Here is a 15,000-nt window from a genome sequence, read left to right on the forward strand (position 1 = left end):
AAATTTAGCCCAAACACCCTGTATATTACACTAAAATAGTGGAGTAATATAAAAGTTCCAGCATCACACAAGACAACAGAAAACATTTCAACACAGACTGCAAGATGTTCTCAAAGAAATGACAGATAAGAAAAGACAATTTCAAAAATTAATTCAATCCAAGTCAGTATCTCACACACACAAAAGGAAGTTTTGTGATGTCAGGTTCCTCTTCTCACCATGGTATACAAACATATAGAAATTCACAAACTTCACAGATTGATAGTCTAAGTAAAAAAAAAATATGAATTTCTTTAGCTATTGCATGCAAATTATATAATTTGAATTATTACAAAGAAATCAGATTAGTAAAGGATAGACATAATGAAGTAACAGTTAAGCACAGTATCTCAACATTCCAACATCCTTTCTCTCTTCCAATTGATCTCAAGAGATTTATAATTCCAAAACATTTTATACATTTTTTTACTAGTTGCAGACAGTGGACTACAGCATACTGGTATGTATTTTACCAATCTCTATCAAATAATTAAGTCATGTGTTTTTACTAACATAAAGGAACACACTAGTAAATAGACACACACGCGCACACAAACACATGCATGCACATACACACACACTCTAATGATGAAGGACTCTCGTTGATAACAATACATGAGCACTCAGGAGGAAAGGATAAAACACAGCTGCGTGAGCGACTGGAAGGACATGATTGCTTTTGCCTACTATACACCAACCATATGCTCTCAAGAGCAAAGAAACTATGGAAGTAGCAGTTTTTCATTGTCACAGATGTGTGTGATACCTCAACTATTGCAATGGCAACAACCACTTTTGAATAAGGAAAAAGGAGAAAAAAGTTACTGAATAACCTGCACAGAAAATTTGCTTTATGTGAAATAAGATTCAGCATTTATTCAATGCTTTGAAATATTGGTTTCAAATTTTGGTACAAGGCCAGTAAGTTCGTGGGAGGGAATAAGTCAATTACATCAACACCAATACTCAAGTGGTACTTATTTTATCAACCCCAAAAGTATGAAAGGCAAATTTGATCTTGGCAGAATTTGAACTCAGAATGTAAAGACAGACAAAATACTGTTAAGCATTTTGCCTGGTCTGCTAATGATTCTGCCAGGTCACTGCCCTAATGCTTTGAAATATTAAACTAAACAACTTGTATCCAGATATAAGCTTGTTGACTTACAACTTCATCTAGTATCAAAATGTCTATCTCATCATCATCATCTAATGCCCATTTTGCCATACTGTCATGGTTTAGACAGTGAGCCAGATGATTGTGCCAAATTGCAATGTCTGCTTTGGCATAGTCTCTATGGTTGTATGCCCTTCCCAATGCCAACCAGTTTACAGTGTCCTGAGTGCTTTTCTATGTGGTACCAGTATTAGAAAGATTACCATGTAGCTAACAAAACAAGACAAGAGCCCCTTAACTGAGGAGGAGGGCAAGTAGTATTGAGGTAGGTGGTTTTATACCAAGTAATGAGATGTTAAAGTATGAACAGGTGTTTTGCTGTTGGGGGATATATGTGGTTACTCCAGTTGGAATAGAAAGAGGATCGTGGTGAAGATGTGGCAGAGTATACCCTCCTGAGTATGCGCTCCTGAACCAGTAGTTAAGCATCCCACCTATGAGGGATCAATGCTAGATGGGTCAAAACAATCGTAGTGATTAATAAATATTCTCACAACTTCCATCTCTCTTATTAACCAAATACACAACGAACACTGTGAGTGTGAATGTGTTTTGGCAGTAAGCTACCAGGTATATACCATACATTTTATTATATATATATGTGTGTGTGTGTGTGTTATACATAGATATACATGTAAGCACATACATGCAAAATAAAGTGGTAAAAATAGTACTTGAATACCAAAGGTAGAGTAAAATACTATTTTACTGAAACCAAGAAAAAAACTTCACAAACTGTTATTCAGAGTTTCATGTAACCATTTGTCGGATAGTTGCAATAATTCAGTCTAAATAATCACAACTCTCTGACAAATGGTTACATGAAACTCTGAATAATAGTTTGCAAAGTATTTTTGGATTCGATAAAATAGTGTGTATACATATAGACACACACACATAAAATCTATAGAATCTATAAGGGAACTGAAGGAGAAATTCCAAGCATTGAAGCTAAACCTAGAATCAAGAGGTCTGAAGGTAAACTTAGCAAAAGCAAAGGTCTTAGTAAGTAGGAAAGAAGAGAGGACCCTAGTACCTTCAGGGAAATGGCCTTGTTTGATACACAGAAAAGGAGTAGGTATAAACTTCAAATGCTGTACTCAATGGACACAAGTAATGTGGTAGAATCACAAGCAGATTAGCAAGGAAGATAAGCTTTGTATGTAAAAGATACAATGTTGCAGTACATACTACAAATACACTAGAATTGACTCATTTGAATACTAGAAGTAGTTGATAGCTTTTGTTATCTAAGAGATGTAATTAACAAGTGAGGTGGATGCTCCAAAAGTATAGTAGCCAGAATAAGAGCATTCAGGGAGCTACAACCAATGTTGGCAACAATCTGCCTTTCACAGACTGAAGGGTAGATTAAACCATAAAAGATTCTTTGTCTTGCAAAGTTACTTGGTGAACATGCAGTGCAGGTGCCACTTAAAAAGCATCCAGTCTACACTGTAAAGTGGTTGGCATTTGGAAGGGCATCGAACTGTAAAATCCATACCAAAACTCACCTCAAAAGCACTCAGCCCACTCTGTGGGGTGGTTGGTGTTAGGAAGGACATCCAGCCATAAAAACCATGCCAAAACAGACACAGAGGTATGGTGCAGGCTTCTGCCTGGCCAGCTCCTGTCAAATCCTGTCCAATCCATGCCAGCATGGAAAGAGGATGTTAAACAATGATGATGATGAGAAGGAGGAGGAAATATTACTCTGTTTGCTAACAGGTAAATGTTGGTGCCAGGAAGAGCATCTGGCCATAGAAAATCTGCCTCAACAAATTCCATTTGACTTATGCAAGCATGGAAAAGTGGATGTCAAAACAATGATGGTGATACATATACAAGAGGGTACTGGAAAATTCCTGGCTTTGGGTAAAAAAAAATACATGAGGATCAGTTACTTATGATTGTATTCAACATGTTCCCCTCTCAGATTCACATGGATATTGCAGCGGTCCTTCAGTTCTTCTGAGCCCTGTAAAAGAACTCGGATGGTTGGGCCTCTAGCCAGGCCGTTCACAATACCCTTAAAGCCAGGACCTTTTCAGCACCACCTCGTATAGACAGACAGATAGATATATACATACACTATTTTTGTTTAACATTTACTTTTCAATGCTTGCATGGGTCCTACATGAACATCAGCAGAAAATGCTCTTCTTTGTTTCTCTTTATTTCTTCCTTTCTTGCACTTGTTTCTTCATAACTGAATAATCTGTTCTTTCTTTTCTATTTAATTCTTGTTTTCCTTTTTCTCCCAACAATTTCATTTGAAATCAATATGTTACTATTTTATATATCTATATATATATATATATATATATATATATAAGGACAAGCAGAATAAGTGCTTAAAGAGTTGCTAGAAGTACCCTCCCTTTAAGCATATCTCTTACAACTAAAAAAAAAAAGCCTCCCTCAGAATGCTAACAGAAGTAAACCATGCTCTTCTTGTCGGCCGGTTTTATGATGATGTCTGTGCGGAGGATCGTGATGTCATAGGAGAGAAATGTGTCCACATGGATGATGGCTTACTTGCATTTAATGAGGCTGCAAGGAGAGAAACTTGGAGACACAACTATGAAAGGTTGCTAAATGTAGAGAATGAATGGGAGAGAGTCTGCCAAATGTCGGCCCAACAGAGGGATCAGCTATCTGAATTGACAGTACCTTGGTAGATAAAGCAATTAAGAGTGTGAAGACAGGGAAAGCCCCCTCACCCCCACCCATCAGGAATCACCGCAGAGATGCTTAAAATATCTGGCGGTGTTGGCTATAGTCTAGTCACCTATATAGTCAATCAGGTGATACATGAAGGAGTCATACCCAATGACTGGTGTAGCAGCACCGTAGTCAACTGCTACAAGGGTAAAGGTGATGCATTAGATACAAATAATTACAGAGTTATCAAGTTTTAAGGTGTCAGTATATGCTGCTGACTTTCACTGTTGCTGTACTGTGACAATTGTAAACTAGTGTCTTTTTTCATTCTTTCTGTGGATGGAAAAATACTGATATACAGATATCCTCCATGTTACAGAAACTCTAGTTACAGAATTCTGCACCTATGGAAATTAAAATTTGAAATATGACCCCTAATTTGGGGATATGGCTGGCAATTCTACCCTTACAGAAACTCAAGCAAATTTTAACAATTTAAAAAACCCAAATCATAATTTTTTTGGTGGGGAAAATATTTGGTATGATACTTTAATGTACACAACCACTTCTCTCATTTTCCTGTCTCAATTCTCGGTACATTTCTTTTGTGTATAGTCTTTCTTTTCTTTTACTTGTTTCAGTCATCTGACTGCAACCATGCTGAAGCACCACTTTGAAGGGTTTCTGTCAAACAAATTGAACCCAGGACTTATTTTTTTAAAGCCTAGTACTTATTCTCTTGGCCTCTATTGCCGAACTGCTAAATTATTGGAATGTAAACACACCAACACCGATTGTTAAGTGGTGAAGAAAGGCAAACACAATCACACACATAGATACATACAACAGACTTCTTTGAGTTTCCATCTACCAAATACACTCACAAGCCACTTGCCCAAGGTTCCACAGAGTGGAACTGAACCTGGAACAATGTGGTTGGGAAGCAAGCTCCTTACCACACAGCCATGCCTGTGCCTATTCAATTCTTTAAATTTAATTTATTTACTCGCTCTTAACTCTTTTACTTATTTTAGTCATTTGACTACAGCCATGCTGGAGCACCACCTTTAGTCAAGCAAATCGACCCAGGACTTATTCTTTGTAAGTCTAGTACTTATTCTATCGGTTTCCTTTGCCGAACTGCTAAGTTACAGGGATACGGGGACGTAAACACACCACCATAAGTTGTCAAGCGATGCTAGGGAGACAAACACAGACACACAAACATATATACAACGGGCTTCTTTCAGTTTCCGTCTACCAAATCCACTCAGAAGGTTTTGGTCGGGCCGAGGCTATAGTAGAAGACACTTGGCCAAGGTGCCACACAATTTTTTATTTTTCCCAACACATACCCACTTCCTTTCCCTTCTCCTCTCCTCACACCTTGTTTTTCATTACTCTCTAATTTTTTTCAAAAACACTCACCCACATCCTCTTCCCTGTTCATCTTATTTGTACAGGCAATAATTCAACTGACCTTGTTTTTAATCGCTCTTAACATTCTTGCCAACATCTACCCACTCCCTTCAATGTCACACACCTCATTTCTACATACATCAGTTCAACTGAATTTTCTTTGCATTGCTCTCAACATGCTTTCTCACAACTACTTGTACTCTCCTTCACTAATACCATTTTTCTGCATGCCTTAATTTCCAACTGACCTGGGTCTTGTTACTGACTTTAACCCTTTAGCATTCAGATTGCTCTGTCAAATGCAATGCTTATTTATTCATATTGTTTTGAATTGATCCTGCATTATTGCATAGCTTCAAGATGATGTGACTGTTTATCTTTAGAACGACATTATAGGGTGGGTATGAGTGGCCAGATCTGGCTGGCTTGAACATAAAATAGGAAGAATATTTTGGCCTGATATGGCTGGTTTAACTGCTGGAGTTAATCATACTTGTCCTTCCTTCCATACTTTAACATCATTACCATCATTACTTCACCTCGAAAGAGGTTTCCAGTCTTGTATCTGGAGTATACAAGACCACTACTTATTGCCAACAGAACCACACAATATTCCTCAAATTCTACAGTTGCACTATTTGGTGTTGATTTTTTTGTCTATAGCATTTTATTGCACTCACAGGCTGGTATACTTGTATGTACAAAATATAGTAAATTTTTCAATTATAAAATTTATACAATATTCGTATGCCTATTTGCGACATAGGTCATGTTTCCTCTATGACTTAAAATGGTCAGACTCAAATAAAAATCATCCGGTAATTGCCATTTGAATGGAAATTTTGTTTTCACTATAAAATACATATTGTTAGGTTTGTACCACCCCCTCGAGACCCAACTACACTCGAGCAGAAAAATATAGAATACATCATAAGTAATATAGATGTCCTAAATTCAGTGGCAGCATTAATGAAGATGTTACACATTAACTTAATGTGTTAAACCTATCTTTATTAATGTATATCAAATTATACATAAATATATACAAGGTTTACACAGAACTAAGAGTTAGAACTTGCGATCCACTTGTGGACCTTTTTCTTTGGAAGTTTTTGCCAGCTGCACTAAAAAGATTCCCCACTCCTGGATTTAACTACAAACACAGTGTTGTGCATTAACTTTTACTCAAGAAGAATGAGAGGAGTCCATGAAACAGAAGTGAAGACAGTGGTACAAAGAGGGGTTATAAAAGGATTATGTTGCATCACCTCCCATCACACAGCAGTTGATGTCTTTTTTGTGGTGAATATGCACAACACTTGCCTTGGACCCTCCTGATGGAGTTGTAGGGGGTTCAGTCATGATACATGGTATATTTGGGGTATTTTTAGACTTGCGTGCAGTCCATCCTTCTCCAGGTCTGATTATAGCCCATCTCTTCCAGAAAGAGGAACAGATGAGAAAAGAAGAAAAAAGAAAAACAAACAGAAAGAGAAATCAACCCTAGTACAGGACTCATACTTTATTTATCAACCCTGAAAAGATAAAAGGCAAAGTCGACCTTAGCACTATTTGAATTCTGAGTGCCGGAATGAATAACACAAAGCAATCTGTTTGACATTCTAACAATTCAACTTATTCACCACCTTAAATACTGTACTTATGTTGTAACCCTATTTGTATTTATTCAGTAATATCTTTCTTCAAATGTTCTTATGCTGTACTGTTGTGTGCTGAAAATTTGTTCTTTTCACACATAAAAGTGATTGCATTACAATCTTTTTCTCTTTCTTTTTGTCTTCTGAAGAAATTTCATTGGAACGCATCACAATTTTGAACATGGAAATCATTCAGAAAATAGAATTTGCAATACAGAATACCAAGAATGTGATGCCTCCATAACCCAAGAAATGCCTTTGTACAAGCCAACACACACAAACGTATTAACATTTTGCTCAGACACAGTGATACTAATAACCTGCTATTAGAACTAAATATACATATGCTTTGAAAGGAAATGTTTGTTGAGAACAGAGCATAAATGAGTAAGTAACTACAAGTTATGTAATAAACTACATTAGCTTACAGATGCTTGCTTACCAACCACATGATTCTGGGTTCAGTCCCACTACGTGTCGCCTTGGGCAAGTGTCTTCTACTACAGCCTTGGGCCAACCAAAGCCTTGTGAGTGGATTTGGTAGACAGAAACCGAAAGAAGCCCATCATATATATATATGTTTGTGTGTCTGTGTTTGTCCCCCCACAATTGCTTGACAACCGATGTTGGTGCATTTATGTCCCCGTAACTTACCGGCTCAGCAAAAGAGACCAATAGAATAAGTACTGGGCTTACAAGGAATAAGTCCTGGGGTTGATTTGTTCGACAAAAGGAGGTGCTCCAGCATGGCTACAGTCAAATGATTGAAACAAATAAAATATATATATATATAAATTCTTTTACTTGTTTCACTAATTTGACCATGGTCATGCTGGAGCACCACTTTGAAGGATTTCTGATTGAAGGGGGTCCTTATAAATATATATATAATATATGTGTGGGTAAAATTGACAAAAATAGTGAACTTGATGTGAAGAGTGGAAAATGTTTCAAACTGAATCCTTCTTCAGGAAAATGCTGATTTTTGTCAAATATAATTAACAATTCATGTCTTGCCAATGCAGACCAACCCCAGTCTCTTTGGAGTTTTACACATACACACAAGAACATACACTAAATATTCATCATACACAAGACCCAATATCAAGTTAGTAAATTGTCAGAGCTTGCGATAAAATATTTCGTGACATTTGTTCCAGCTTTCTACTTTTTGAGTTCAAATCTTATCTGGATCAATTTTGCCTTTTCATCTTTTCAGAGTCAATGAAATAAAATGCCAATCCAAGGAATACAGAAATGTTAATGTTGGAAGAGATGCATTATATTTCTTCTAGCTCTTTGCATTGTGGTTTCTTGGGACTTTTGTGTTCATGGTTGGAATAAAGCTTGTGTGCTCTGACAGGAACTGCCAACAGTGGCCAAGAGTAAGAAACATAACATTCTCCACAGTCAAACATCAATGGAACAGCCAAATTTCTCTAACAGGTTCACGACAGTAGATTCACTTCATTTTTTGGCTAAACACCACCACTTTTAGCAGAGTTCACTCTGGAGCAACCAGTTAGACCAGGTATCCACTTTGCAAATAACTTACTCCTTTTCTCCCACAAGTCTCAGAGGCATTGACAAAAAAAAATAATAATAAAGGTGCATGGGTGCTGCTTTCCCTCCTTGATTAAACAGTAAAAAACACAGCCCTCCCCCACCCTTGTTGGGAGGTATGCTAGGAAAACTAAAAAGAAACGCTAATAAACAACTTATATGGTTCATAACATTTAAATGAAACACAAGATTTTTTCACTAGTGAATGTAACTTATTTTCACTCACCATAATAATCCTTTCTATTATAGGCACAAGGCCAACAATTTTGTGGAAGGGTCTACATCAATTACATTGACCCCAGTACTCAACTGGTACTTATTTTATTGAACCCAAAAGGATGAAAAGCAAAGTCAACCTTGGCAGAATTTGAACTCATAAAGTAAAGATGGATGAAATGCTGCTAATATAATAGTAAATAGAAGAATCCTTTCTACTATAGGCACAAAGTCTGAAATTTGTGAAGAGGAGGCTAGTTAATTACATCAGCTCCAGTGCTCAACTGGTACTAATTTTATCAACCCCAAAAGGATAAAAGGCAACAGTGATTTTCGTCAAATTTGAACTCGGAACATAATACCAAAAACAATGTCACTAAGCACTTTGTCTGGCATGCTAATGATTCTGCCAGTTCACTTTATCACTAACTTATCCCCAACTGAGGATATTCCCTTCATTTTTACATCTCTCTGATTTCTCCCACTCTGATGTCAGAAAACTCAGTTCATGGAATCATACTAGGCTATTCTTGAAACAGCTGTTTCTATTCTCTATCTAAATCAAATGTCTTTTTCAAGTGATGCCAAACATTTTGCTATTTCATTATTATACTACCTGCTCAAAGAAAAACAACTTCTAGCCATCATACTTTCAATTACAGTTCAAACCAGAGTTTTAGTGGTGAACCAAACTGAGCACTCATAGTACATACCTATTACTCTACATAAGTTGACAAAAACTCCTTATATATTCTATATACACACACACACACACATTGTTATATACACTTATATATCAGGGGCATATATTCCAGGTGTGTTAGGTGTGTGCTGCATACCGATCGAAGATGGTAAATTCATTATAAATGGAAAACTTTTGTTATACCCTGCTTGAAATTTGGTAGCATTGGATGTGACAGCACACCCAATACAACAACCACCATATGCCACTGATTATACATATATACACACACATATATACATACACACACACATACATACATACATACATACATACACACACACACGCAAATATTTATACATATATATACACATATACTGAAACAAAAGAGAACGTTTGGTTACCATGATAGAAACAAGAAAACTTTACATTGGGAACAGCTTATACAGGAAGCAACCTAGAAGGGAATGAACATGGATAACCCTAAAAGCTCAACACAAAAATGAAATTGACTATATCTTGGTCGATTAAAGGCGCATACTGCAAGATGTCTCAGTAGTAGCGCCATTCAACACAGAAATCATGATAATGAAATCAGAGAGAAAAAGGCTCTGCACATCTCAATGAAGAATCAACGCGTCAATGTCTTTAATATGATGAAGTTATAGGAAGCTATCAAGAAGGAGATTTGGGAGCTCGATGAGGACTACAATTTGCTGGTCCAGAAATTAAAAAACTGAATATGGAAAGCAAAACCTGCAAGCTAGTGAGAGCCTGACGGAAGAAACTCAGAGAAGACGAAGAAAATGCAAGAGATAGAAAACTATGAAGAGAAACACGAAAGATCACCTCGAGTATTTCATTCTCTGCAAAGCGATCAGACAATATCTAAAAAATGCCTTCGAGATTCACAGACTGAAGAAACTGTTGCAAGTTGCAGAAGAAAGGAAAAGTTTTAAAATATGCAGGAGAGGGTTGGCACTCTATAGGTCGGAGGTAACGATGCTTAAGAACAAGGATGGAGGAGGTGTGTAAAACCTGCGGTGAAAGTAAAGATTACGTACATCCGGAGATTAGGGTTAGGGTTTTTGTTACGCCGAAAACGGGTGGTGTACATATTCTTTACCTCCGCCAAACCTGCCACACGGTCCTTTTTAAATCATCAGTGAAGCTCGGTCCCCCACTACCACAAATGGGTATTTCACCTATTCTGATCAGTGAAACTGAAAATGCCTTCAAACTGATGGAAACAAAGTTCCTGGGAAAGATGGCTTTACACTAAAGATGTTAAGATGCAAAGGTGAAGAGCTGCGGAAAAGCCTTGTTCTATGCCTCAATCGCCATCTAAAAAAGGGTAAAATAGCCTCAGAGTGGAAAGCGTCAAATACCATCCTGCTTCATAACAAGGGTGACAAAGAAGATTCGAAAAGCTATCGCCGCTTGTCTCACTCTTATAAGGTGTCTACTTATAGACCGCTGTGTCCACCTGTTAACAGCAGTCTGACTGGTATTTCAAATTTAGCGGTTTAAGTTTAAGCAACTCACACAGCCGTTAAGTTCAGCCCTCGAAATGACACGCTAGAAACTGTCGAAAACGTAACAACACAGTAATTGCTACCCTACATACCCACCACCCGTCCCAGTGTATTTACCATTACTAGTTCAGTGTCCGGTTTGTATCAGCACCGATAGATGCATGATCACGCTGACCTATGAGGTGAAAAAAAAAATAAAGATGTCAACAAAATATATATTCTGTAAAGTTCGTAAAATGGATTAACATCTTCTTCACAGAGAGACATGAGAACCTTTTTAAACGATGATAAATTTACAACCCATCAGCTAACTACACATGATGTGTTCTACTTTATCAAGTAGAATCGACAGATTAAAGCACCCAGAGAACAACAGAAATTAAATCGGATCTGTTGTGTACAATATTCACTTCAGGTGTGTAGAGCAGAGACATTTCTTAATTTGTCCGTTTTCCTCTCTTACAATTTAATATTTTCAATGCTGACTCAGAATCCTTTAGGTTTCTCTATACACACACACACACACACGTTATGACTCACGTTACCAACACCGCACACCCACGTCTTGGTTTCGCTTCCCTCCTACGATCACAACATTAACGCTGACTGAGTCACCCTGTCAACTTGTAGTTAGAACTACCTTCGGTGTCCACAGTTAACTACACATACATCAGCTATACCATTTGGCATACATTATATAGATAGACAGAGAGAGAAAATAATATCTGTTATAAGTTATACATTAATACACATTATATACGATATATACATCTATTATATATGTAGGTATGCCACATGTGTGTGCGATCGAGTATGTAAGGCCGCAGTCCTATAACTGAAACCATTAAAAGAATAAATATATATATATATAAAGTCTATACATGAAATTTTCCAAGTTATACACGTGAACACAAACAAGACATACACACTACACAGTAAGCTGTACTCCACTGCCATTAAAATATATCAGTCACAGACTACTTTTTATATCAACACACATCACCAGCCAACGAAGGAGAACTCAATACGCAGTCACTCGACCTGTTAGAAATGACAGCCAAACTGCCTTCAAATCATATCCCGCCATTAAAAAAGAAAGAAATGGTATGGTTGACCATTAGCTATGTTCGATCAGGTTTGATCCGAAAATTGAAAAAAAAATTCAAATTTCAGAAAGTGTTATCTGATGGATTTCTTTTTTTATTTAAAAAAAAGGGAGACAAAACACTGGCTAATAATAATAATAATCCCCATTAAAAGAAATCAATTTAGCTTTACAGGTATTAAATGCTCCCAAAATACTGATTATATTTGATCCCACATGAAACTGCGTTCTTGAGATAAACAGTTTGTTGAAGGTCTCCAGAGATGTAGACTTGAGATGTTTGTGTTTGGCGTGTTTACTCGGGAATTCCAGCGCTTCTACCTTCGTCAACACGTTACTGAAATATATGCTACAATACATATATATTGATAGTATTTACATAAACACTCAGCTGTTAATTTATAAGATTACGCTTGTTGGTAATTGAGCAAGAGCCTTTTTTTTTTTTCTTTTACACTATACAACGTGTCCTTCCTACTTTGAAACAGCAGAGCCCGAGTGGAAGATCTGGATTCCATTTCTAGCAGGTCGCATGACCCGCATAGAGGTTTCCCAATTGGTAAGATAGGCACAGAGATGACCGAGATGGTTGAGAAGCTCGCTTCGCAGTGGGTCTCACATTCGATCTCATTGCGTGACATAGTCAGCATGTGTCTCTTACCGTGGTCTAAAGTTCACCTAAGCCTTGTGAATGAAAACTGGGTACACCAACCGCAGAAGTCAAATGGACTGTACCACTAACTCAAAGGGCCAGCTTCGTCAGGCTAATTCTATCTGAGAATTAAGGATACTAGTGTTTAAGCAATCCTAGGTCACTTATACGAATTCAGTAATTCACCTGATCGAACAACGGCAATGTATAATCATTGAAACAGAGATCCAGACAGATAATAGGTAGATAGAGAGATGAAAGAAGGTATAAGAATAGGTAAAAGAGAGAGCCTCCATAGCAGAATCTCCAAGTAATCTCAAATAACCTAAGATCCATCAGTTCAGAACTAATCTAGGTGTGTGAAAAATTAATTTAGAAAAGCCATGATGAAAGTATTGAGGCTACTAAACAAGCAGAGAGGGACATCACACGCATAAGGGTTTTTAGGTTTGATGGAAGAAAAGTTTAGTGGTAATTTACAATTCCTTTTCGCCTGTTTTTGTTGTTACATTATATATATATATACACACTATCAACAACATAATGATATTCTGAGGAATAGAAAGAATTACGACAGCAACTGGTTGGAGATTAACAGATGTGATGACTGGAAATGTATTAGTTTAACATACCATCAGTAAGGGAAAGAAAAAAAAACACCGATAAAATATATACACCATGTATGCACACTGCATACACATATAAATACATACATATATTAGACATAGTATTGGATACAATCAGTTTGTGAGGGGGGAAAAAAAAGACACTGAAGTAAAATATGCGCAAAAAAAGAAAAGGAAACTATTCTGAAATGTTAAGTTGGTAAGGATATTTTCATAGATGCTGGGTTATTTTGTTCAGCCAGGAGCTGATATTTGATTGCATTGACTCCACATTAGCAACCAATACAAACAAATGTAAGGAAGCAGAGACGTAAGAATTAAAATAAATAATATAATATAAAAATAAAATAAAGAAATCGCCAACAAGAAGACAACCTGTGCCGTGAGATGTAATGCTAACAGTGATATAGTAATAATAATAATGGCTTCTAATAATTCATAACAAAACTAACACCGACGACAATAATAACGATAATGTACGGTAATAACAAGAACAACAATAATAATTATAACAGCAGCAGCACTATAAGAATAAAGAATAATAATGATGATAGTGGTGGTGATGATAACAGCAATACTATCAACAAAAACGGTCGAAGACGTCGACAGTTTCTGTCGACTTCGTCAGAGGCAAATAGCTGGCCTGTCATCAGTTTCCATTAAAAGCCCGACAGCCAACTGGTCTCCATGTCGAACACCCTTCCGCTGCTTCAACATTGCTAAGCCAACACAAGACGAGCAAAGGAAACAGGTTTTTCGAAGATTTCATATTTTATACAATTTCTTTTAAATATACAGATAATAATCTAATGTTTTGGTTTTCTTTTTGGTGGGTTTTGGTAGTCGTATGAAAATCCTGACTTTTAGATTTAGGTTAAAAAATTTAAGATTTTTTTTTTTAGGTTATACGATGGATGTATATATTATGGAAGAAGGAAATCGACCGCGTGTAATCTCATAATATTATTCTGACGGTCTGTTTATTCTGTGTGATCGTGGTGGTGGCGGTGCATTGGGTTTTAGTTCAATCTGAGTACTTACTTACCAGTTAACGTACTTTTCGTCACCAACTTTGCCGCAATCGGAGTGGATAAATTAGCAGAATACGTAGTGGCCACGTCAACTACAGCGTCACAGCACAACGCCGCCATACAACTCACTCCTCCTCCCCCTCTTTTCTTCCTCTTACTCTCTCACTCCCCCTCTATCTATCTTTTTGCTTTCACTCCTCTCTCCAGCTATGATGCTTCGCTCTTTTTCTCTCGTATCGCTGTGGAGAAGGAAGAGATATAAAAAAAAACACAGCAACGCGTATGTACACCAAATTTGTGCTGTGGTTGTTGAAGTGTTTCACCTCCTCTAATAGTTATTACTACGCGGAGAGCTGTAAAACACTCCTACGTATTTCTTACTCATGACGACACTGCTACATCAAACTCAATAAACGATGACGTCAGTCAAGCTAAAGAACTATTTATCTTGAAGCTTCATCTAATCTCTCTATCTTCCCTCCTCCCTCCCTTCTCAGGTATTTAGAAATTATTTCACTTATGAACCCTCTTTTTTTCACTCTTCCATTATTATTTTCTTATAAGTAATACTACAGAACTATCTGTATAAATAGTTTCATCGTTCTGACACTATAAATATATAAATACGCGCAT

At 37.0% G+C, this 15,000-nt stretch overlaps 1 protein-coding gene and 1 long non-coding RNA gene across 21 annotated transcripts in view; one reads left to right on the top strand and one right to left on the bottom strand.

Moving 5' to 3' along the window:
- LOC106881849 (cyclic AMP-responsive element-binding protein 1) overlaps nt 1–14,494 on the bottom strand; it is a 71,763-nt gene extending 57,269 nt beyond the window's left edge. For 13 of the 20 annotated variants that reach the window (XM_089357259.1, XM_089357239.1, XM_052969862.2 and 10 more), the window contains exon 1: nt 14,382–14,494. Coding sequence is in view for 2 of the 20 variants with exons in the window: in XM_089357271.1 (XP_089213397.1) it covers nt 14,378–14,487 (110 nt within the window). In the remaining 18 variants the exon portion in view is untranslated. Of the gene's footprint in view, nt 1–14,377 lie in introns of all 20 variants that reach the window. The other 7 variants (XM_089357271.1, XM_052969868.2, XM_089357256.1 and 4 more) reach the window with 1 other exon arrangement.
- Nucleotides 13,530–15,000, top strand: part of LOC128248517 (uncharacterized) — a 17,739-nt gene continuing 16,268 nt past the window's right edge. Inside the window, exon 1 of the long non-coding RNA XR_008264692.2 lies at nt 13,530–14,087. This is a non-coding gene — a long non-coding RNA (uncharacterized LOC128248517). The remainder of the gene's footprint in view (nt 14,088–15,000) is intronic.

The sequence above is a fragment of the Octopus bimaculoides genome, chromosome 1, assembly GCF_046866305.1.
Source record: "Octopus bimaculoides isolate indiv1 chromosome 1, ASM4686630v1, whole genome shotgun sequence".
Taxonomy (NCBI): domain Eukaryota; kingdom Metazoa; phylum Mollusca; class Cephalopoda; order Octopoda; family Octopodidae; genus Octopus; species Octopus bimaculoides.